The sequence below is a fragment of the Bufo gargarizans genome, chromosome 1, assembly GCF_014858855.1.
Source record: "Bufo gargarizans isolate SCDJY-AF-19 chromosome 1, ASM1485885v1, whole genome shotgun sequence".
NCBI classification, from domain to species: Eukaryota; Metazoa; Chordata; class Amphibia; order Anura; family Bufonidae; genus Bufo; species Bufo gargarizans.
The window spans coordinates 657,679,357-657,702,969 of record NC_058080.1 but is presented as its reverse complement, the minus strand read 5'-3'; the positions used below and the strand labels follow the sequence as shown (position 1 = coordinate 657,702,969).

General features: G+C 45.1%; 1 protein-coding gene across 3 annotated transcripts in view; it reads right to left on the bottom strand.

Moving 5' to 3' along the window:
• Positions 1–479: 479 nt before the first annotated feature.
• The window catches only part of LOC122924695 (NLR family apoptosis inhibitory protein), a 76,502-nt gene continuing 53,368 nt past the window's right edge, over positions 480–23,613 (bottom strand). For 2 of the 3 annotated variants that reach the window (XM_044276039.1, XM_044276040.1), the window contains 6 exons: positions 19,904–22,033; positions 12,807–12,986; positions 10,486–10,647; positions 3,569–3,655; positions 2,546–2,713; positions 480–1,107 (listed from right to left, as the gene is read on the bottom strand). In XM_044276039.1, coding sequence (XP_044131974.1) covers positions 743–1,107; positions 2,546–2,713; positions 3,569–3,655; positions 10,486–10,647; positions 12,807–12,986; positions 19,904–22,033 — 3,092 coding nt within the window. In that variant the 3' untranslated portion in view covers positions 480–742. The remainder of the gene's footprint in view (positions 1,108–2,545; positions 2,714–3,568; positions 3,656–10,485; positions 10,648–12,806; positions 12,987–19,903; positions 22,034–23,613) is intronic. The other variant, XM_044276041.1, reaches the window with a different exon arrangement.

The window sequence follows — 23,613 nt, the reverse complement described above, 5'->3', positions numbered from 1 at the left end:
AATAATTGGGGACGTGTGCTGTCCGTGGAGAACATGTACAGCACACGTCCGTGGAACACTGACGTGTGAATGAGGCTTAAGGGTGCATTCACACGACCGTATAAATGGATCCGCATCCGTTCCGCAATTTTGAGGAACGGGTGTGGACCTATTCATTTCAATAGGGCTGCAAAAGCTGCGCACAGCACACAGTGTTCTGTCCGCATCCGTTGTTCTGTTCCGTGGGCCTGCCAAAAATATAGAGCGGTTGCGGACAAGAATAGGCATTCTCAATATAGCGCTGGCCATGTGCGGTCCCCAAAATGCGGAACGCACACGGCCGTTATCCGTGTTTTGCGGATCCGCAATTTGCGGACCACAAAACACTTACGGTCATGTGAATGCACCCTAATATACATTTTACTATGTTATATGTGTGATTCTCCCTTCCTTTATTCTTTTCACACCCCCCCCCCCCCCCCCCCCCCCCCCCACTATCCCACACCTGGTCTGTGGGAAAATTGTCTTGCATGGAACTGGTCCGTGGTACCATAATGGTTGGGGACCACTGTAATGTTAGTATACTAAGGCTCTATTTACATGTGTTTGTTGGGTACACCTAACGTTCCCAACATATATACTGGACATGTCCATAGAATTCTATAGATTCTATAGTAGGCCAAAGAGTGGCCTTTTGGCATACGTCTGGCCAGACCTACTGTGCCTTTACCTAAATCTGCCCTTGGTTATGCAATAATGGAATTTATTTGGTGAGTACTGGGGAGAATGGCAGTGTCCATTTCCAGAATAAGGTTAACACCTTTGACTGTGGATGCTTCATTTTCATTGAATCAAACATCTCAATGTCTTTGTCATCAAGCAACCAGCCTAACATAGACAATGTCTCCAGGCTATGAAGTCGGGACACACTCTGGGTTAAAGTAATAAAGGTCACAGGATCCGTTACATACTGGTGAGAAATCGTTCTGGAAATATGAAGAACGGTTAATTTTGGCAGATTATCTAGTAGAAGGAAGAAGTCTCTCCATCCAGACTGCGTGATGTGGAGGTTATTATCGAGGTCTAATTTCTGGAGATTTCTCAAATGGCCGGCAGCTATTATTTTGGCTGGAAGAGAAATGACATGTAGTAGAGAAACATCATAGATACCAATAGCACCATCTACCATACACTGGAAGGGTGATGGCCAGTGGCGTACATAGAGAAGTAAGGGCCCCATAGCAAGGATCAAACAGTCCCCCCACACAGGACAGAAGGGTTTCTGCCTAGGGGCTCATGCACACGACAGTATTTTGGGTTCAGTATGCGGTACATATACTGAACCATTCATTTCAATGGTTCAGCAAAAAATACTAAAGTGCCTCCGTGTGCATTCTGTTTCAGTATTTCCGTACCATGAAAAGATAGAACATGTCCTATTCTTGTCCGAAAATCACGGTGCTTGGCTCTATTCAAGTCAATCGGTCCACACAAAAAACAGAACACATACAGAAATGCATCCGTATGTCTTCCGTATGCGTTCCGTTTTTGCGGAACCATCTATTGAAAATGTTATGCCCAGGCCATTTTTTTCTATGTAATTACTGTATACTGTATATGGCATACGGAAAAACGGGACGGAAAAATGGAAACACAACGGAAACAAAAACCGGAACAACAGATCTGTAAAAAACGGTTCTTAAAACACTGAAAAAGCCATACGGTCGTGTGCATGAGCCCTAAACCCTGTTCAATGACCCTTGGGCCATTTTTTCCACTTCCTTATTTACTAAAAGTTGTTCCTTTAGAGGATAGACTCCTGACCAAGTTTTCACCCCCAGTAGAAGAGGGGGTGATCCCAACTAAGAATGGGCCCCCTCTTGCCCTGGGCCCCATAGTAGTCGCATGGTCTTCCGCTATGGTAGTTACGCCCCTGGTGATGGCTATTGCTATATATCGGGAAAAAAGAGACAATGCAGCAGCACCCTGCAAATCAGATAAAGTACAATAATGCCATAGTCACAAAAATGATAGTGCTAATGCTACGCTTATTTATAAAGTGAGATACTTGGCCAATGCATTTTGTACAAAACTATCTAAGCCCGTCTGCCGTACGTCAAGGTGATCTCTGTTAGACGGGTCCTAACACTAAATACTACTTGTTATGCGCCATAATGGCCGCCATAAAATTCAGGGAGTGTTGAGTCCACATGCATGCTGGATCCACTCTGCCTTTTACCATTTTTGGTGCCATAATGGCCTCCATTACAAGGGATGCAGGTACCAACATGCATGCCGAGACCACTCTATACGTTGGTTTTGTACAAAATGCATTGGCCAAGCATCTCACTTTATAAATAAGCGTAGCATTAGCACTATCATTTTTGGCATTGTTGTACTTCATCTGATTTGCAGGGTGCTGCTGCATTCTCTCTTTTTTCCCTAGGTCTTTGCCATGGCGGCGTGCACCTGCGCACTGGGAGGTGCTGACTAACCCCCTTTTTTTGCAGTATTGCTATTTATTTTCACTACTTTTGCCTTTTGTTTAGTATCTCATTCGTCTTACCTAACTCCAGCAGGCTGCTGTCATTTAATAATCGACGCTGTATGGTGAGATTGGCGAGTTTGGGCATATGCTGGAGTGTCTGAATGAAGGACGTCATAGTTTCTCGAACACCATCTCCACCAGGAAATGTAAATTCTTCAAGGTGTTCCAGACAGGCTAAGCCTTCAACTAACGAAAAATAAAAAGTAAATCAACTTTAGAAAAGGAAAATGTAAAGTATGCTTAATACATAAAGAAATTACACCCACTTACATACACTTACTATATTAGTAATACAAATTCATGATATTATGGGGGCTGCAATGAAGTTCAACTATGGAAAACTAAATTGAAAAGGGTTTCCAGGGGGGGAAAAAAACATTGATGGCACTCCTTAGGAGATACACTATATAATCTAAGGGGATCCAACCTCAGATCCTCATTAGTCAGCAGAATAAAGGCGCCATGCCGCTCCCTGTCGCACCATGGCTCCTTCTTTCTTCATCTTGGTACAGTGTTGGGCTAAAGTTTCTTGGGCTCACCCTCTGCATATACAGGACATATGCATGTTCACTTTTAAAGGGGTTGTGTCACAAAACATATTCTAATGTAATTGCAAGTAATTAAAATTTTGTATAGCCAGTGAGCTATTCAATAAACTGTATCTGTATAGCGCCACCTGCTGTTTTTTAATATGGTCTGGTTATTGGTTTCAAGGTCACTTCCAAATGAGATTGTATTCTGCTTAGAGATCTTATTCTTATTAGACATCTATTATTGTTTCAGAGCTTGGGCCCATCAGAGGTTTCTCTGGTAATCTGGTGGGCCAGTGCACCCCTGTCCAGGTACAACAGGTTTCCTTATATGCATTTGTAAACCTCATATATTGTACTGTAAATTGTTGCAGATTTTCGGTGCAGAACCCACCATGTCTGAGGGTAGCTTTGCAGTACAGTAAAGATTAACACAAAAACGTGATCTTAAAAACATTAACATTATCTATAATGATATTGTCTGGTTTTATATGCAATTAAACCATCATACCAAATGCTATCACTGGCTCAGCCTTTGCAGAATAATCAAATTCTATTTCCAAAATCTTTAGATTTCTGAGTGAGGGTAAAGCAGAACCTTGATAAAAAGAAAAAAAAAACATTATGACATAAAATGCGTTTGGAATTGGAAGCATCACAGACATATCCGTTAGGCCTCATTTAGACAATGAATTAAAGTCTATGGGGCTATTCACATGGCTGTTTTTTTTATAGCAAAATAGAACATGTTCTTTTTTGTGTCCTTTTTCATGGCCAGATGTACCCCAATGAAATCAATGGGACCACCCGTATCCACTAAAGGGGGCAATTTATAATACTGGGTGGCTCAAAGGGGGCCATTATCTACAACTGGGGGGGGGGGGGCCACAAAGGGGGCCTTTATCTACTCTGGAGGGCAGAAAGCTCCCCCTCTGTGGAGAGGTGGGCTGGTTTCACATCCTGCAGCATGGGTGGAGAAGGAAGGGGGGAGTGTAGCCCAACCCCTGCTAGGGGTAGGGTGTGTGTGTGTGTGTGTGTAGAGTTGTTGCGATACCAAATTTTTTATTTGATTTCGATACCATATAAAAGTATTGTGATACTCCATACCATTCGGGGACTCTGTGGCCACTGCCACTAATGATTTTAATACTAGGGGGGTTGAGGGGGGAGGGGGCGCTGCGCCACTAATGATAATTAGCATTTAATACAGGAGGCGGGTACTGGCAGCAAATCAGCGGCAGTTAACCCCTCAGGTGCCGCACCTGAGAGGCAGGGTTCCGGCTATGCGATTCTGCTGCCGGCACCTGCCTCCTGTATTAAAAGTTTGTGGGTTCAGACTTAGTTTAGTTAGCAGGACATGTAGAGCGGCAACCAGGGATCTCCCTGCACCTACTATTATTCCTGGGCGCCGCCCCGTTCGCCCGCTGTGCCCCCATTACAGTCTCTTGCTCCGTATGTTAATTACTACTATCGGAGGGATGGGGAGAAGACATCAGCTGATGAGAAGCTGATGTCTCCTCCCCATCATGGCCATAAAAAACTGCTACTTTATCCATTTTAATGGCTGTTTTTTTCACTGTCATGTGAATTTGATTGTTATATATATATTATATAGCACCCTTTCTGTAAATAATACGAATATTGGATGTCACTGAGGAGTTATTCATGAAACTGACCAAGATTTTGGTGAATTTATTATCTCCTGTACGCCACAGAACTGACACAAAAAAGTTGCAAATCTTGGCGCAAGCCATACCTGCACAAACTTTTGTGAATTTTTGTGGGTTTGGAGCCTGACTTGCCACTTTTCCAAAAAATTTCCAACTGTTTGCGCGCTATCTTGTGCATCATCTCTAGAAGAGGCTTCTTCTGGGATGACATCCATGCAGACCAATTTGATGCAGTGTGCGGCATATGGTCTGAGCACTGACATGCTGACCCCCCACCCCTGTAACCTCTGCAGCAATGCTGGTCGCACTCACTATTTTGAAAAGACAACCTCTGGATATGATGCTGAGCACTTGTACTCACCTTCTTTGGTCGACCATGGCGGGGCCTGTTCTCAGTGGAACCTGTCTTGTTAGGCTACTTTCACATTAGCGTTTTTGCTGGATCCGGCAGGGCTCAGAAAAAACGCTTCCGTTACTGATAATACAACCACCTGCATCCATTACGAATGGATCCGGTTGTATTATCTTTAGCATAGCCAAGACTGATCCGTCATGGACTCCACTGAAAGTCAATGGGGGACGGATCCGCTTTCTATTGTCTCAGATAGTGTCAGAGAAAATGGATTCGTCCCCATTGATTTGCATTGTGGGTCATGACGGATCCATCTTGCTCCGCATCCCAGGACGGAAAGTAAACTGCAGCATGCTGCGGTTTGCTCTCCAGTATGAGAACGGAACGGAATGCATTTTGGAGCACTCCGTTCTGTTTATTTACGTTTTGTCCCCATTGACAATGAATGGGGACAAAACTGAAGCGTTTTTTTCCGGTATTGAGACCCTATGATGGATCTCAATACCGGAAAATATTAATGCTAGTGTGAAAGTAGCCTTGAACCTTAAACTGCTGTATGGTCTTGGCGACCGTGCGGAATCTCAGTTTCAAGGTGTTGGCAATCTTCTTATAGCCTCGGCCATCTTTATGTAGAGCAACAATTCTTTTTTTCAGATCCTTGGATGGTTCTTTGCCATGAGGAGCCATGTTGAACTTCCAGTGACCAGTATGAGAGAGTGTGAGAGCGATAACACCAAATATAACGCACCTGCTCCCTATTCACACCTGAGACCTTGTAACACTGAGTCACTTGACACTGGGGAGGGAAAATGGCTAATTTGGTCCAATTTGGCCATTTTCACTTAGGGGTGTACTCACTTTTGTTGCCAGCAGTTTAAACATTAATGGCTGTATGTTGAGTTATTTTGGGGACACACCAAATTTACACTGTATATATACACACGCTGTACACTGACTACTTTATATTGTATCAAAGTGTCAGATCTTCAATGTCCTCCCAGGAAAAGAGAGAATGAAATATTTACAAAAATGTGAGGGGGGTACTCGCTTTTGTGAGATACTGTACCTCTTAACAATTGTGGTGTATCTGATGCCAGAGAGGGACAGGTTAAGGCCTCGTTCACACTTCAGTGATTTTCATCAGTGATATTGAGCCAAAACCAGGTGCTGGTCCAGAACACAAAATAGATGTACCGTAAATCTTTCCCTTATCCCTCCTCTCTGTAGTTTCCATTTCTGGTTTTGGCACACAGTCACTGATGAAAATCACTGACAAAATCACTGAAGTGTGAACTAGGCCTAAGGCCTCATGCACACAGCCGTTGTGTATTTTGCGGTCCGCAAATCGCTGAACTGCAAAACACGGATGGAGTCCGTGTGCGTTCCCGAAATTTGCGGAACGTCACGGACAGTCATTAATATAACTGCCTATTCTTGTCCGCAAAACGGACAAGAATAGGGCAGGTTATATTTCTTTTGCTGACCACTGAATGGAGCATCTTTTGCGGCCCCATTGAAGTTAATGGGTCCGCATCCGAGCCGCAAAAACTGCAGCTCGGATGCGGACCAAAGCAATAGTCGTGTGCATGAGGCCTAAGACTTAGTAAATATCTGTGTAAATGTCCCCCTATTTATCATCGAGGCACTATGTGCACTATAGGGAAATTTAGCAGGTTGGCATTACAAAGTTGCAAAATAGGGCTTTTCCAACTTTTGGGGCTTATTTGTGCAAAAAAGCAACTTTTTAGCATTTTTACACCACAGCTTGAAAAGTGGTTTAAAAGTAAAGGTCCTATTACATGGAGTGAATATCGTACAGATTCTCGTGCATGCGAGCAGAAATGAACAAGAATCGTGTGATGAAATGAGTATGAACAATTTAAACACGAGCGACAACTCACTCGTTTGACATGCATCGTGGGCTTTCAGCATACTAAAAAGTTTGCTAGTCGTTAAAAGATCAGTTCGTAAAATATGGAGTCATATACTCGCTAACGATCTCTAACATGCTTTTTGACCTAGCATCTGTCCCCCATCTTTACATGTAATAACAAGGAATGATTTAATAACGAACAAGTAACAATCGCATGTATGAACGATTATCTATGTGTATAATAAGCAACATTTTTGTTGTTAACAAGTCGCTACAGCCTCTAGGGCCGGCGTCAGCACCCGGCATACCCGAGCAAGTGCCAGGGCCCACAGCATAGCTGCCAGAGGCCAAAAGCAATGAGCGCTTCCATCAATACAGATGGTAGCGCTCATTGCTGGGGCACAGGGTGCTGTCACTCACCGCTCAGCTCCCCGCTCTCCTCCCCTCATTCAAGACAGCCGCACTCTGAATGGTGAAGCAGGAAGACTTCTCCCTGCTCCACCATTCAGCCTGCAGGCACAGATCGCGCTGCCGGCCTGTGTGGGCGGAGCCTGCAGCCCGATGATCTGCATATGCTCCACCCACACAGTGCTGCAGAGCGATCTGTGCCTGCAGGGAAGAGAGGACAGTGAGCTTCAGGAACGGGACAAGGTGAGCAGTTACTGTGTTTTTTTGTTTTTAATACAGAGGGGTCACAGAGGACTTTATTACTATGGAGGGGGCACAGAAGTCTTTATTACTATGGAGGGGGCACAGAGGGAATTTCTACTATGGAGGGGGCACAGAGGGCATTACTACTCTGGAGGGGGCACAGAGGGCATTACTAATGTGAAGGGGGCACAATGGGCATTTCTACAATGGAGGGAGCACAGAGCCAGAGGGCATTACTACAATGAAGGGGGCACAGTGGGCATTATTACTGTGAAGGGGGCACAGTTGGCATTATTACTATGAAGGGTGCACAATGGGGATTATTACTGTGAAAGGGGCACAGAGAGAGCATAACTACTGTGAGAGGGCACAATGTGGGCATAACTAATGTGAGGGGGCCCACATCTGTACAAAACTACTGTGAAGGTTGTACAATGAGGGCAATACTACTGTGAAGGGGTACAATTTTGAAGGGGGGGGGGAGAAAGGTTCCAAATACTGTAGGCACGCCACTGAAGCAGGGAACTATTTGCTCTCTGCTCCACCATTGAGCCGCCAGCGTTCCACAGCAGCAGCACGATGTCCTCACACATGGTCCTGCTGATCTGTGTAGGAGGGGGAGCGGGGCAGGCTGGGAACAGTATCCTGCTGCTGATGATGGGGACCGCAGATCATGGGGGGAGCCAGGTGATTGAGGCTAAGAGTATTTATTGTTTGTTTTTTTCACTGCCTGTGAAGAGGCACATCTGGGCATAACCACTGTGAAGGGGACACTGGGCACATATCCATTGTAAGAGGGCACATACAGCCAGGTCCATAAATATTGGGACATCGACACAATTCTAAATTTTTTGGCTCTATACACCACCACAATGGATTTGAAATGAAATGAGCAAGATATGCTTTAACTGCAGACTGTCAGCTTTAATTTGAGGGTATTGCTTAGGATTATGAGCAGTTCCTTTCCTTCTCCATACTCTTCTCTTCCCATCTCTCTGGTACAAGTTGATCTTGGTCTCACTTGTCCATAGGATGTTGTTCCAGAACTGTGAAGGCTTATATAGATGTTGTTTGGCAAACTCTAATCTGGCCTTCCTGTTTTTGAGGCTCACCAATGGTTTACATCTTGTGGTGAACCCTCTGTATTCACTCTGGTCAAGTCTTCTCTACACCTACCTACTGGAGAGTGTTCTTGATCTGGCCAACTGTTGTGAAGGGTGTTTTCTTCGCCAGGGAAAGAATTCTTCGGTCATCCACCACAGTTGTTTTCCGTGGTCTTCCGGGTCTTTTGGTGTTGCTGAGCTCACCGATGCGTTCCTTCTTTTTAAGAATGTTCCAAACAGTAGTTTTGGCCACGCCTAATGTTTCTGCTATCTCTCTGATGGGTTTGTTTTGTTTTTTTCAGCCTAATGATGGCTTGCTTCACTGATAGTGACAGCTTTTTGGATCTCATCTTGAGAGTTGACAGCAACAGATTCCAAATGCAAATAGCACACTAGAAATGAACTCTGGACCTTTTATCTGCTCATTGTAATTGGGATAATGAGGGAATAACACACACCTGGCCATGGAACAGCTGAGAAGCCAATTGTCCCATTACTTTTGGTTCCTTAACAAGTGGGAGGCACATATGAAAACTGTTGTAATTCCTACACCGTTCACCTGATTTGGATGTAAAAACCCTCAAATTAAAGCTGACAGTCTGCAGGTAAAGCACATCTTGTTCTTTTTATTTCAAATCCATTGTGGTGGTGTATAGAGCCAAAAATGTTAGCATCGTGTCGATGTCCCAATATTTATGGACTTGACTGTATCTTGGTATATACACTGTAAAGGGGGCACACATCTTGGCATATCAACTGTGAGAGGGCACATATTTTGGGATATCTACTGTGAATGGGGCACATATTTTTGAATATCTACTGTGAAGGGGGCACATATCTTGGCATATGTACTGTGGGGGCACATATCTTGGCATATCTACTGTGAGAGGGGCACATATCTTGGCATATCTACTGTGAGAGGGGCACATATCTTGGCATATCTACTGTGAGGGGGCACATATCTTGGCATATCTACTGTGAGGGGGCACATATCTTGGCATATCTACTGTGAGGGGGCACATATCTTGGCATATCTACTGTGAGGGGACACATATCTTGGCATATCTACTGTGAGGGGGCACATATCTTGGCATATCTACTGTGAGGGGGCACATATCTGTGAGTAGATCTGAGGGACTGAAACACTGGGTAGAAAAATAAAAGTAGGCACATAAGGACTATTTCACATACAGTCAGGTCCATAAATATTGGGACATCAACACAATTCTAACATTTTTGGCTCTATACACCACCACAATGGATTTGAAATGAAGCAAACAAGATGTGCTTTATCTGCAGACTGTCAGCTTTAATTTGAGGGAATTTACATCCAAATCAGGTGAACGGTGTAGGAATTACAACAGTTTGCTTATGTGCCTCCTATGCGTTCCCATATATATTATTTTTACTATATTTAGGTATAAATTATATACAGCAAAAAATAATGTGGTACAGCATTAGCCAATAAAATCTATATGTTGTTAGTTTATTCAAAAGAGAAGACCCAATAGCTTGCCAGGTGTTTCCTAAGCAGTGGCATACTGTGATTCAGATTGGCTTGCTCCTCTGTGCCCCCTCCATAGTAATAAAACATACACCTTAAATACCTTTGAGTCAATATGAGTGATACCTCAAGTGGTTAACCAGAAAAATCATATTTGCAAGCTTTTGGAACTCCTGTTAAGGGGCCCCAGGGCCAATAAGCATGATGATAGACAGAATCATAATATGCTATGTATACTTCACAACAGTAAAAAATAAATAAAAAGAACATCCTACCCAGATGGATAATTTCCTGGTTATGAAATAAGAGTTCTGGAAACCGGAGTTCTTGCAGCTTTCCATTCCGACATAATGAATTGATAATATTCCCAATCCCAGGGCAGTATTTACATTCCATTTTAAAAGAGATCAGATTATGGAAATGCTCAATAAAACTGGCTGCAATGTAAAATGACAACAGGGATTAAAGATAGTTACATGCAAAGTAAGGAGGTACAAATTGTCTCTGATACAGGCGCTCAGCAACCCTGAGAAGGGAAGAGGTTATCTGAGTTAGGGCTCATTCACGCGACACCGGCCGTGTGAATCCCGTATTGTGGGGTGGATCCGTTGACTTGAATGGGTCAGAGATCCACAAAATATGGTAAAATATAGGACATGTCTTATCTTTCACAGTGTGGAAGCAGGGACCCAAAAGCGCTTCAGAGTGTTTTTTCTTTTTTTTTCATCGCCTTCCAAGATATATAACTTTTTTTATTTTTTCAATCAATGTAGTTATATGAGGGCTTGTTTTTTTGTGGAATAAGTTGTAGTTTTTAATGATGCCAGTTTAGGATACACATAATTTACTGATTAACTTTTATTAACTCTTTCTGGGAGAGGGATGGAAAAAAACCAGCAATACTGCCACTGAGTTTTTATATTATAGATTTTGCCCTGTTCATTTTTTCGTCATAAATAACATGATAACTTTATTCTCTGAGTGGGTCAGTATGATTACAGCGATACCAAATACATATAGTTTTTTTTTACTACTTTTGCTTAATAAACCCCTATTTTAAAAAGAAGATTTTTTTGCATCACTGCATCCCAAGACCCATGACTCCTTCTAGTTTTCATTGGTATAAACTGTTTTTATTGCAAAAAAAATGCATATGCCAAAAACGACACTGTTCTGTCTCTAAAGGGGTAATTTATCAAGCTGAAATATGGCTATATAAGGCGTATTTCGGGCGCAGATTGCGGCGCAATGGTTAGTTGCCCCGCAATCTGCGACTTCTCCCCACTCATGCCAGGTCTAAAAAAGTGGGCGTAGAAGGGGACGAGTTGGTAAGCCCATCTCATTTACTATTTTCTACTCCAGTTTAGGCCTCATGCACACGACCGTTGTTGTGTTCCGTTCCGCAAAATGGGGTTCCGTTGTTCCGTGATCCGTTTCCGTGTGTCTTCCTTTATTTTTGGAGGAACACCAGACATGAAGGAAAGTAAAAAAAAAGTCTAAGTCAAGTTTGCCATGCAAATGATAGGAAAAAAACGGACGCGGATGACAATCTTGTGTGCCTCCGCGTTTTTTCACTGACCCATTGACTTAAATGGGTCCGCGAACCGTTTTCCGTGAAAAAAATAGGACAGGTTATTTTTTTTGACGGACTGGAACCAAAGATCACGGACACGGATGACACACGGTGCATTAGACGAGTTTTCAACAGACCCATTGAAAGCCAGAGGGTCCACAGAAAATCACGAAAAACAGAACAACGGACACGTAACGAAACAACGGTCGTGTGCATGAGGCCTTAAGGCGTAGAAAAAGGTCTAAATGTAAGAGCTAGGAAGCTGTCTTACATCTAGAACTGCCGAAGAATCCGCCAAAGTTATGTAGAAGCCGGCGCCTCTTTATAACTTCTGCGTGACCACCGCCAGGTATCTAAAACACTGGTCTTTATACATTGCCTCTAAATCTCTACTCACATTATGTTTTAACCCTACATTCTGCATACATGCTTGGAAAGTTCCTGCCAAGTGATGAATGTCCTTTTTGACATCCAATGGTTTGCTAAATGTACATTTCTTCCACTGTATTAAAGGTAAGGGGATACGAGTCTGATTGCTATGGTCCCTGCTGATCACAAGGACCAGGGCTCATGCTCCCCTGTTTGAATGGAGCAGTGGTCATACATGCGTGCTGCCACTCTATGTGGCTGCTAGAAATGGCAGAGTTCTTTTATTTAGCTATCTCCAGGAGCTCCAGTGGACAGCTCCACTCAGTCCTGGAGTGCAGGCCCCTGCGGAGGTCACAGCGGTCGGGCCCCCGTCAATCAGACACAGGGCTTAGTATAAAAGACGGGCGCTTGCTATATTTGTTTAAAATGATCGGTCCTAAATATGAGTTTGAGACCTGGATTTCTGCATTTGTGACCTCCATAGTCTATGAGGTTGACCAGCACTGGTGATGAGTTAGCAGCATGTTTATACTACATGTGGTATGTCCTTTTGGGGAATCCTTTTCCGTTCATGTCACCTGTGTTCAGTATATTACACATTGATATCATCAGAGCAATAAATAAACCGTACAATAACACAATATTAGAACTTACCTAATCGGCCGGCATGTCTTTCCATGTTAATATTCTCAAAAACAATCTTTTCAATATTGTGCATGCTTTTAAATTCATCTGATAGAAGATCAATGACTTCCCATTTATTGTCATCCATGGGACAGCACACCACAAGTTCTTTCAGTGCTTTGAAAGCCTGTATATTTAACAGTACAAATTCTGGGGGAAAAAAGAGAAAAACTATCAATTCATAAGGCAACATTTCTGGAAAGAGGAAGTAATTGTTATGTCGTCCAGACTCCTCTGGAGCTGCTTATCTTGAAGGAACCAAAGAGGTGTTGAGATTCAGCCTGTCTGGTCCCGATGGCAGAGATCAGGAAGCTGTTGCCCCTCTGTGGGTTCAGAATTTACAGTATAGCGCTAGTGAATGGGGTCTTACAAAACACCATTCACATGTAGCAGGTAATTCTGCTGCAGATTTATGGACATATCTCTACAGCAGTTCTATTATGTAGTAGGTTTGACATTGCTATTCACAGGGTACTTAACCATTACAGGGCAAATCCACTGCAGAAGCCACTGCAAAATCCTTGTGTAACCAATTTGTTGTTGACTTGCTGTGAATGTGGGGAAAAATCAATGTCAAAAAAATCTTCAGTGTATGCAGGAATGCATATTGACATGGTTGTAAACTTCCATTGGCCGTGCACGTGATTGATGTCTGCCATGATGTCCCTTTTGCTGCACTGCCATCCAATATAACCGCAGGGGACACTTTAAAATTATGTATTAGGCAATATATTTCAATTTTCACTTAGGGTGAAAAATACGGGTATATTAACCAGATGCAGCTGCTCATAAGACGCACCTAGGTTTTAGAGGAGGAAAATTAGAAAAAAAAATATATTTTTCATCAGAGCTCAGTTCAGACCACCAATGTTAATAATTCCCCCAATCAGACCTCCCTGTGAATGACCCCTATTCAGATCTCAGATCAGACTGCCATATGTCCCCCAATCTGACCTCAGATCAGACCTCCAATCAGACCCCCATAAGTCCCCCAGTCAGACCTACATAAGACCTCCATGTGACGCTGCCGCTCCTCACATCCAATGCTCTTCTACTTCTCGCCATGCACTGTGCTGGGTCCTAATGCACACAGTGTGAGGTTACAGTGCGCTGACGTCCTCACGCTGTGCACAGTCACAGCACATCAAGCGGCTGAGGACCAGGAAGCGGAGTACAGAGCATGGGGAGAGCTGTATTCACCGCTTCCCAATCCTCCTCTACTAATGAGCAATTCCGTAATGGAAGCGTTCATAAGTATTCACCCATTTTCTTATAGGGTGAAAAATATGGTATATGGCGTGGTCAAATTACGTTTTTTGCAAAAAGTTTTGCTACACACACTGAATAAGTCTGTAGTACTGATATGTTAGTGTCCAGTGTACTGCATTATGTTGTTTCTGTCACGACAGAGGGTAGGGATAAGTGCAGCCCTAAACTCCAGCCCACCTCTGTCCCTGCCTACTTGCACGGCCCGTCCTAACCGACGGCGTACAACTTGGCGGCAGTCCCTCGCTTAGATACGTGCAGGGGCCTAAGAAGATAGAGAAGTACCATAACAGAGTCAGGAAAGCCAAGGTCAAAGCCAGGAGGTCACACAGGTACACAGGGAGCAATACAATAATGAGGTCAAAACACAATCCGGAGTCAGAAGCCAAGAGGTCACGTCAATTCCAGGGAGGTCTCAAGGTTTAGGTCAAAAACAGAGCACAAACACACACAGAAAGGCACAATACAAAATGTTGGTGAGGGTAGCAAGACCAATCACAGGCAACCTGTGGCCAGCAGGCTGCCTGTTTAAATAACCCCTACAGGTGAGTCACGTGATGTGGCCAGCGTCACGTGACTCTGATTGTTCATAACACAGCTGAGCTCCATTCATTAACATCGGCGCTCAGATCCCCTGCTGCTCGTTGTCTAGAGGACGGAGGACGCCGGCCATGCTGAGGAGGTGTGTGCGGCCAGGTCCTCCCGCCCCCTGGTCCCCATGGAGACGAGGAGGCCGACCGCATCCTCGCTCCGCTGTATGCGCGGGATGCTGGCGGCGCTGCAAATGAAGAGCCCCACGCCGCCGCTCAAATAGATATGAGGATCGCGTCTAACCTGTCAGTTCCGGGTTGCCCACTGATATCACCGGTATTACTTCCGAGAGTGTGGAGTAGCCGGAGCGTGTCGTGTCAACGAGACGTCGGTGTAGCGTCCGCACTGCCTAGCAACACATGACGCCTCCACCAGCGTCTCGCAATGCAGGAAGCCATATGTGCATCCTAGTCTAGTACATATATTTACACTCTGCAGGACATTTAAATCGTGGAATCCTTTGCTGGTGAGAAAAACAAAGGCTATAAGTATCACATACCCTATAGATCTGTATGGAGACAATCCTTTATCATTATGGGAGGCAAAAACAAAAGTACTGTGCCCCCTCACAGTAGTTATGCCAAATTAAGTGCCCCTCAGTATAGATGCCCACTTTTAAGCCCCCTCACTCCAGTTGTGGCCCCCCCTTTTGCCTCCAGTGTCCTCTGCCATCTGCAGCTTTATGAAAGAAAAAAACACATACTTACCTTCTTCCCTGATGACGCGCTCCCACACTCACATTGCACTGCTGCCTGCGCTGGAGGCTGATTCCCGGGTTTTCAGCGCTCCTCACACAGCCAGCAACGCGATGTGCATGGGGAGCGCCGGAGCTCAGAAGAACAGTAAAGCAGGGAGTAGAGAGGCTCCCTGCTTCACTCTGGAAACAAACAGCCTGGCAGCGACAAGAACTATGAATGCAGCGGGCACCTGCATGCAGCTCTTTCCTATTTCCTGTGATATGTCCATGGGCAGGGCAGTGATAGGGGAGTGTCTATGTAACTAGCTGGGTGGGAGGCGCTATAAACTAGCTGGGAGTTGTTAGGGGCGGTGCTGGGGCTGTGACAGAGAAAATGAGATTTTTGTATAACTTACCAGTAAAATCTCTTTCTCACTCTTCATTGGGGGACACAGGAACCGTGGGTATAGCCAGGTCCTCTAGGAGGCGTTGACACTAGCAAAAGCTGTTAGCTCCTCCCCTGGCAGCTATACCCCCTCCAGCCTGGAGAGAGAGCTTCAATTTGTGTACAAGCAGTAGGAGGAGCAAGCCAACCAAGAAAAAAACATGGAACACCAACCATGCAAAAAACCCAACAGGGTTCTAACCAGCAACTGCCACAACTGTGGTCAAATAATAATACTGGGTGGGTGCTGTGTCCCCCAATGAAGTGCGAGAAAGAGATTTTACTAGTAAGTTATACAAAAATCTCCTTTTCCCGCCCATATTCATTGGGGGACACAGGAACCGTGGGATGTTCAAAAGCAGTCCACAGGGAGGGAAAAAAACATGGAACCAGCGTCCCTGCAGTCATCTAGGAAACTGCCGCGTGCAAGACCATGTGGCCCAAGGCAGCATCCGCTGATGCATAAGTATGTACCTGGTAAAATTTAGTGAAAGTGTGTAAGGAGGATCAAGTAGCCGCCTGACACGACTGCGCAGCCGAAGCGCGATTCCTTCGAGCCCAAGATGCGCCCACCGCTCTGGTGGAGTGAGCCGTGACATCTAGAGGCGGAACTCTGTCCCGGGCGCGGTAATCCTCCACAATTGCAGCCCGAATCCAACGTGCGATTGTCAACTTAGAGGCCGCCAATCCCTTGCGAGGCCCCTCCAGAATGACAAAAAGGTAGTCCGTACGGTGGAAGGAACCGGAGGCTGCCAAATAGATCTTTAGAGCTCTGACAACGTCCAAGTGGTGCAACTCCTTTTCCTTAGGGTGTGAAGGAGATGGACACAATGAGGGAAGGACAATTTCCTGGTTGATATGGAAGTCAGAGACTACCTACGGGAGAAAGGAAGGAACGGGCCGGAGAACCGCTTTGTCCTTATGGAGAACCAGGAAGGGCTCTCTGCAAGAGAGTGCCACCAACTCGGATACCCGTTGGATGGAAGTGATGGCTACGAGGAAAACCACCTTCAAAGACAGGAGTCAGAGAGAAATTTCCCGCAATGGCTCAAAGGGAGAGGTGTCTGGAGTGCTGAGAGGACCACATTCAGATCCCAAGATGGTAAGGGAGGACGGTAGGGGGGAACCGTATGCGCCACACCCTGAAGAAAGGTCCGTACAGGCCCCAGGGGGGCCAGAGGGCGCTGGAAAAGGATAGAGAGCGCCAATACCTGACCCATCAAGGAACTAAGGGCTAGACCAAGGTTGAATCCTGATTGAAGAAAGGACAGGACCGTGGGGAGAGAAAAACAAAGTGGTGGAATACTTCTGCTTTCACAGAAACCCAGGAAGGGCCTCCAGGTCCTGTAGTAGATCCTGGATGACGTAGGCTTCCTGGCATGAATCATAGTGCAGATGACATCCGTCGAAAACCCTCTGTGCGCTAGAATGGCGGTCTCAATGGCCACGCCGTCATACCAAGAGACCTTAATCACGGGTGGAAGACGAGTCCCTGCGAAAGTAGGTTGTCTCTGAGGGGCAGTAACCAGGGGGCGTCTCCTTGAAGGAGAACGAGGTCGGCGTACCACACGCGACGGGGCCAATCTGGGGCGGCGAGAATCGTCGGAATGCCCTCCATCCTGATTTTCCGTAGAACCCTGGGCAGGAGGCGAAGGGGGAAAACACATAAAGGAGGGAGAACCCCTGCAAAGAGGAGATCAGGGCATCCACGCCGCAAGCTTCCAGATCCCTTGCGCGGGAGAGGAAGGTGGGAAGCTTCTGATTGAGCCTCGAGGCCATCAAGTCCACGTCAGGGCGACCCCAGCGGAGACAGATTGCCTAGAATACCTCTGGGTGGAGGGACCACTCGCCCGGGTCTATCGTGGTCCTGCTGAGGAAGTCCGCAGTGCAGTTCTCCACACCCGGGATGTAGATTGCTGAAATTGCCGGTACATGGGCCTCCGCCCACCGTAAGATCTCGGCAGCTTCCTGCATCACCGCAAGGCTGCATGTTCCCCCCTGGTGGTTGATACACGCCACCGCCGTGGCGTTGTCAGACTGGACTCTGTACGGGGTGACCCTTCGGGAGCTTGGACTCCGACAGAGACCATGTGCCTTGGACTGTCCTGGGGGGAAGCACCCCTCCCCAACCCAGGAGACTGGCGTCGGTGGTGACAACTGTCCAGGAGATCAGAAGGAAGGAACTTCCGAGAACTGGGACCGACAGCCACCAAGAAAGGGACGACCGCACCTGAGGAGAGAGGCGGATGTGATAGTCCAGGCTCCCGGAGGATTTGTCCGAGGAGGACAGGATTGCTTTCTGGAACGTGCGAGAGTGGAACTGGGCAAAGGGAATCGCCTCGAAACAGGCCACCATCTTCCCTAACGTCCTCATGCATAGTCGAATGGACGGAAGTCTGCAGGCTAGGAGAACTGTCACGGAACGGTGTAAGGCCAGTTGCTTGTCCGGAGGGAGGCGAATCCGTGCCGCATCCGTGTCTAGAAGCATACCTAGAAAGACCAACTGTCTGGAGGGCGTCAGAGAAGACTTCCGCAGGTTGACCAACCACCGAAGGGGGCCAGGGCTTCCAGCGTGATCTGTACGCTGTTCGATGTCTGAGCAAACGAGGGGGTCTTGATGAGGATATCATCCAGATAAGGCATGAGGAATATGCCTCTGGACTAGAGCAGGGCGAGAAGAGGGGCTAGAATCTTCGTGAAGACCCGAGGCGCAGTTGCCAACCCGAATGGGAGGACGACAAACTGGTAATGGCAGTCTGCTATCACAAACCTCAGGAAACACTGGTGACTCCGCGCGATTGGAACGTGGAGGTATGCGTTCTGGATATCTATGGCTGAAAGGAATTCCCCCTGCTCTAGAGAAGCAATTATGGATTCATCCGAAACCGCTGGAGATGGAGGAACTTGTTCAACAGTCTTAGGTCCAGGATAGGGCGCACCGAGCCCTCCTTTTTGGGAACCACGAAAAAGTTTGAATAGAACCCCTTCAACCTTTCTGCCGGGGGAACGGGAGAGATGACTCCCTGGTCCGGGAGGGACTGAATGGCTCGCTCGGGGTCCTGTGGAAGACGGTATAGAAAAAAAAACCTTGCTGTGTCCCAGAAGGGAACTGCCGAGCTCTGTACTGCGGGCAAGTGGAGAGAGGGGTGGTGGGGGGGGGTAGGACAGCCTGGAGCAGGCATCACTTATCTGTCCAGCCGTCTTCACCATTCCTCTGGTCCAGCAGGGTCACCCCTTCAGCTACTGGTGGCAGGAAGCTGGAAGAGGGACTTGGACGGGTGACCCTTCAGCTGGCGGGATGCAGGGGAGCAAGGCTGCCCTGGTCCACCTTGTCTTCTTGTGGGGGAGGAGGCAGCGTGGCAAACCAACGCTGGCGTGCTCTCCCCGGGAGAACAGGGAGTCGAGGCGTCCACTGTTTCCCACCTGTAAAAGAAGAAAGTAAAATAAGAAACTAAAATAAAAAATCTTCAGGAGCTTCCCTGCAGAGAATTGACACTAGAAAAAACTGTAGCTCTCTCTCCAGGCTGGAGGGGGTATAGCTGCCAGGGGAGGAGCTAACAGCTTTTACTAGTGTCAACACCACCTAGAGGACATAGCTATATCCACAGTTCCTGTGTCCCCCAATGAATATGGGCGAGAAAAGAGAAGTGCATCATGGGATTGGCTGGATACAGTAACAGGAAATGCTACATACAAGATGGAAACAAACCAGAGTGATTGGTTTACATGATGAAAATGGGGGCATGGGGAAAGATGTATATGATGTAAGCAAGTACATAAACATATCTGTTAAAAAACATGGTCACCCTGGAAAATCCCTTTAAGGCACTATATTCTCCCCAGGAAGCAACTTTTCTAGGGGAGAATACAGTAACTTCATAATGTAGCATGCATAGAAGCAAGATTTTTTTTTTCCACACAGATTGCATGTGCCTCTTAAAATGCATAGAATGGAGTCATAGATTTGTATGGATTTGATGTACAGTATGACACAGTGTCAGGGTCTTAAAGTAGGGGGAGAACCAGCCTGAATAACTATATAAAGTAATACATATTAAGTCATTAGGCTGTTTGGGCTGCATTACTAACCTGGTGGTGGCATTGAAATTATCTTCAGACTTTGCAATGCAGTCAGATGGGTAATCAATTCTTGGTCCTCTACGGTCAGCTTTGTAAATGTAATACTGAGACTGGCAATGGAGGTTTTGTATTCATCTATGCAGGGCCACAAATTTTCAAGAAATCCTGGGCAACTGTTTAAATCCAGATCAATTTGAGTGGAAAGACTACAGAAAAACATAATATTAACCAGGATGTTGTCGCTCTCAACGGGACAACCATGCACTTTGACAGTAAGTGACATGATCCTGTGAATGTCTGGAGTGAAGCCAAGGGTGGATAGATCATCAATGTTTACACCCATATAATCCAATTCTGGCATACGTGCCCTTTTTAGAAGATCAGATGAAAGCTCAAATGCTTTGTAATAGTCCTCATCAACCGTTGGGACAGGCCACATAGATCTAAAGCTCTCACTAGTCAAAAAATTCAGGTTTAAACCCATAGTAGCTTGAGGTACATGTATTTCCATTCTCTCCATTAACGAAAGTCCTTCTGGATATCTATGAAGAAATCCAAGCAGTCTCATATTTGGTTTTGACAAGAGCACAGATATTGTTTTTCCTTTGAGAAACATCAATAGGATGGGTACACAGTGAGGCAGGTGATTGCTCTCATTAGCTATTGCAATAGCCGCACTCAATATACCTTCAATCATATAATCATGAGAGTCCATGCCTGGAACGTTGATAAGGCTTTTAAAAATGTCCATCTCTTTAAATAAATTGTCAGATATGTCCATGACTTTTAGTTCAGGGTGTTGTTGTAGGTGAATATCCTTTTTATCTCGCTGACCATGAAATACTTCTCTACTTTCCAGTAAACTGAACATATGGGAGATGACCATTGCTGTAGTTTCAGGGGAATGCATGCATGTATACTTTAAGAAATAGAAGAAACGTCCATGGACTTTTGAGATGGTATTAATGCTTTGGAGGAACGACAAGCCTCTCTCCTTCTCTGTTGCATCTCCAGACTGCAAAAGTTCATTCATTCGTTTTCCAGCTAAAAACTCTTGAAATGAAGGGTGAAGAAATTTAAAAATGGGTCGGAGTCTCTGTGCGGTGAACATGCTCAATATTTTATATTTAACAGCATCATTGACGTTCACTGCAGATTCTCTTAGGTCCTCGTGTGTGAATTCGAAGCGTAATTTAAAGATGCTTTCAATTGCAAATTCTTCACATGAAGACACAACAGCATTTATTTTCTCTCTTTCAGTAGGATATCTCAACATGACATGCATCAGATAGGACTTCCATACCATCATGTCCCCTGATATTTTTTCAGCTGGGTCTTGTACCCATAAAACACATAAGCAGAAAGCAAAAAGAGGAGACTTTAAAACTAACCGCAATGTGTCAGTAGATATCAGCTCATTGGTAATTCTGTCCACAATTGATAAATTGTGTGAGAAAAGATTTTTTAAAAAAAAGATGGAGCTACAGGTGGGAAAGTCTTGGATGCTCAGTATAGTCCTTGCATATTGGCGAAGATTACGACCCTTATCTGGGTTCACAGTGACTGCCAGACTCACTCTATTCCAGTGGTTCATTTTTATTAGTTCCTCTATGGATTCTGGAGATGAGTCTATCATGCCGTAGTCATCCAGCAAGAACAGAACCTGGTTCTTAAACTGCTTTATCATTTCTGCTAGACTGTCTTCTGTCAGAGAAGTTGAGGATCCGATGAGTTGTTGGCAGATGATATCACTCATAGTTTGCTCTCTTCCAGTAGAAGAAAGGGAAATATAAAACACAAGACTAAACCTGCTAAGTACAGGACAGGACCCAGAGGCCCACAGAATGGCAATCTTCCTGAGAAGAGCAGATTTACCGCTGCCAGCTTCCCCTTCTATCATGGTGATGTCGTTCAGATCTGTTAGAATTTCTGGTAATGTCAGGACATTCAATGTCCTGTTTGTGACGCTCTTGAGTGCAAAGAACACATCTGCAAACAGTAAGCTCAAATCAATAGAAACATGAGAGGAGCCTGGAAATGGGAATGATTTTCTGAATGTAGGATTATTATACAATTCCATCAGAGATTTTCTTAATTCCATGACTTCCACAGGGCAGAATTTATTATAGGTGATTGAATCTGTCAATACACAATGTATAATTATTATTAACATCATAAAAATTCACATATATCACAGACTGAGTCATAGCTAAGCTTACCTTCACCAGTGGCAAAGATTCACCCAAGGCACCCCCACTGAGACCAAACACCCAGGGACACTAGGCTGCCCATACCCAATACAGCCCAGAGCAAGATCCACATGCTCACCACTAATTGCTGTGCCATGCCTGTACACGCTATTTGAAACAAATAGTATATACATGTGTGGCCTGGAAAGTACATCATCTTACATAAACAACCCAAGATAACACTACCAAAGATCAGTAGTAACCACATACAAACATATTCACGATAAGTGGTGGTTAGGATGGAGGGAGAAGAGGTCTCAAGTGTAGAAGAAAGAGCAAAAGGGAACGGATGGGGAGATATATTAGGGGTGGTTCACAGGGAAAGAAGGGGGAGATAAAGGGGAATCTGTCACCATAGAAAATTCCCCAAGATATAGTAAAGTTTACAAGTGAGGAAAAATGGGCGAAGGATATAGGATCAAACACATTAGAATGGGGGAATATATATAAAAATATAAAAAGGGCAACGATTTCCAGTAATTTTAGGATTATTTCTTTTAATATTATTCATAGAACATACTTGACCCCACTATTGCTAAGTAAGATTTATAAAGAACGAAAATCTAATTGCTGGAAATGTAAAGAAGAAGCCGCTGATTATATACATATGATATGGAGTTGTTCGGATCTGCAATTTTATTGGAAAGAGGTTCTCCGCGCTTTAAGTGTAGAGTCCTCGGTATCCCTTCCACTTGATTTGGAGGTGGCAGTGTTGGGCTGTATCCCTCCATCAGTCAGGAAAAAAAGAGTCTGGACAAGAGGTCTAATGGTGGCGAGAGTTGTCATCGCAAGAGAGTGGGGTTCTGATAGATCGCCTAATATTAGTGGAAAAACGTACTGGTAAAGATTGAGAGGTTTGAGGAATATGCAGTTGGTGACAACTAGCTGCTGCCGAACAGTGCCAGTGCGGTTGACTGGGAGGGGGCGGAGGGGTGGGGGAGGAGAGAGAGAGATGAAGATAACACATAACCCTTTGGGGGAGCATCTACGGTGCCTACCGAGATAACCATTTGGGGGGGGGGATAGGGGGTGGTGGCTTTGTTTAGGGTGGGGGGTAATCTAGTTTAGATAGACAATATGAGGCCTGAGTTAAATGTACTGTGGAGTTCGATATGTCATACAATTGTCTACCCTAAATGTCTTAGTACATTGTGACTCAGACTTTGTGTTGTTAAACCTATTTTTGATTTTGTATTATGAAAATAAAAATAAAAGTTTATATTAAAAAAAAGAAAATTCCCCAAGATCTGTAATGGCTGGACAGGTGAAAAGATGCTAATTCTGAATATGTAATTCTTATTTCAGTTCTCTGTTCCCCCACAGCCTGGGAATCATAAGGTCTGCAATATAATGGAGAGGACTCCTAAGAGCTTCAGCACATGGACCTTGTAGGCGGAGTGCAGGGTGATGCAAGTGAGTACTGAGACAAAGTTTATATATTTACAATCAGCGTCTTTTCATCTATCCAAC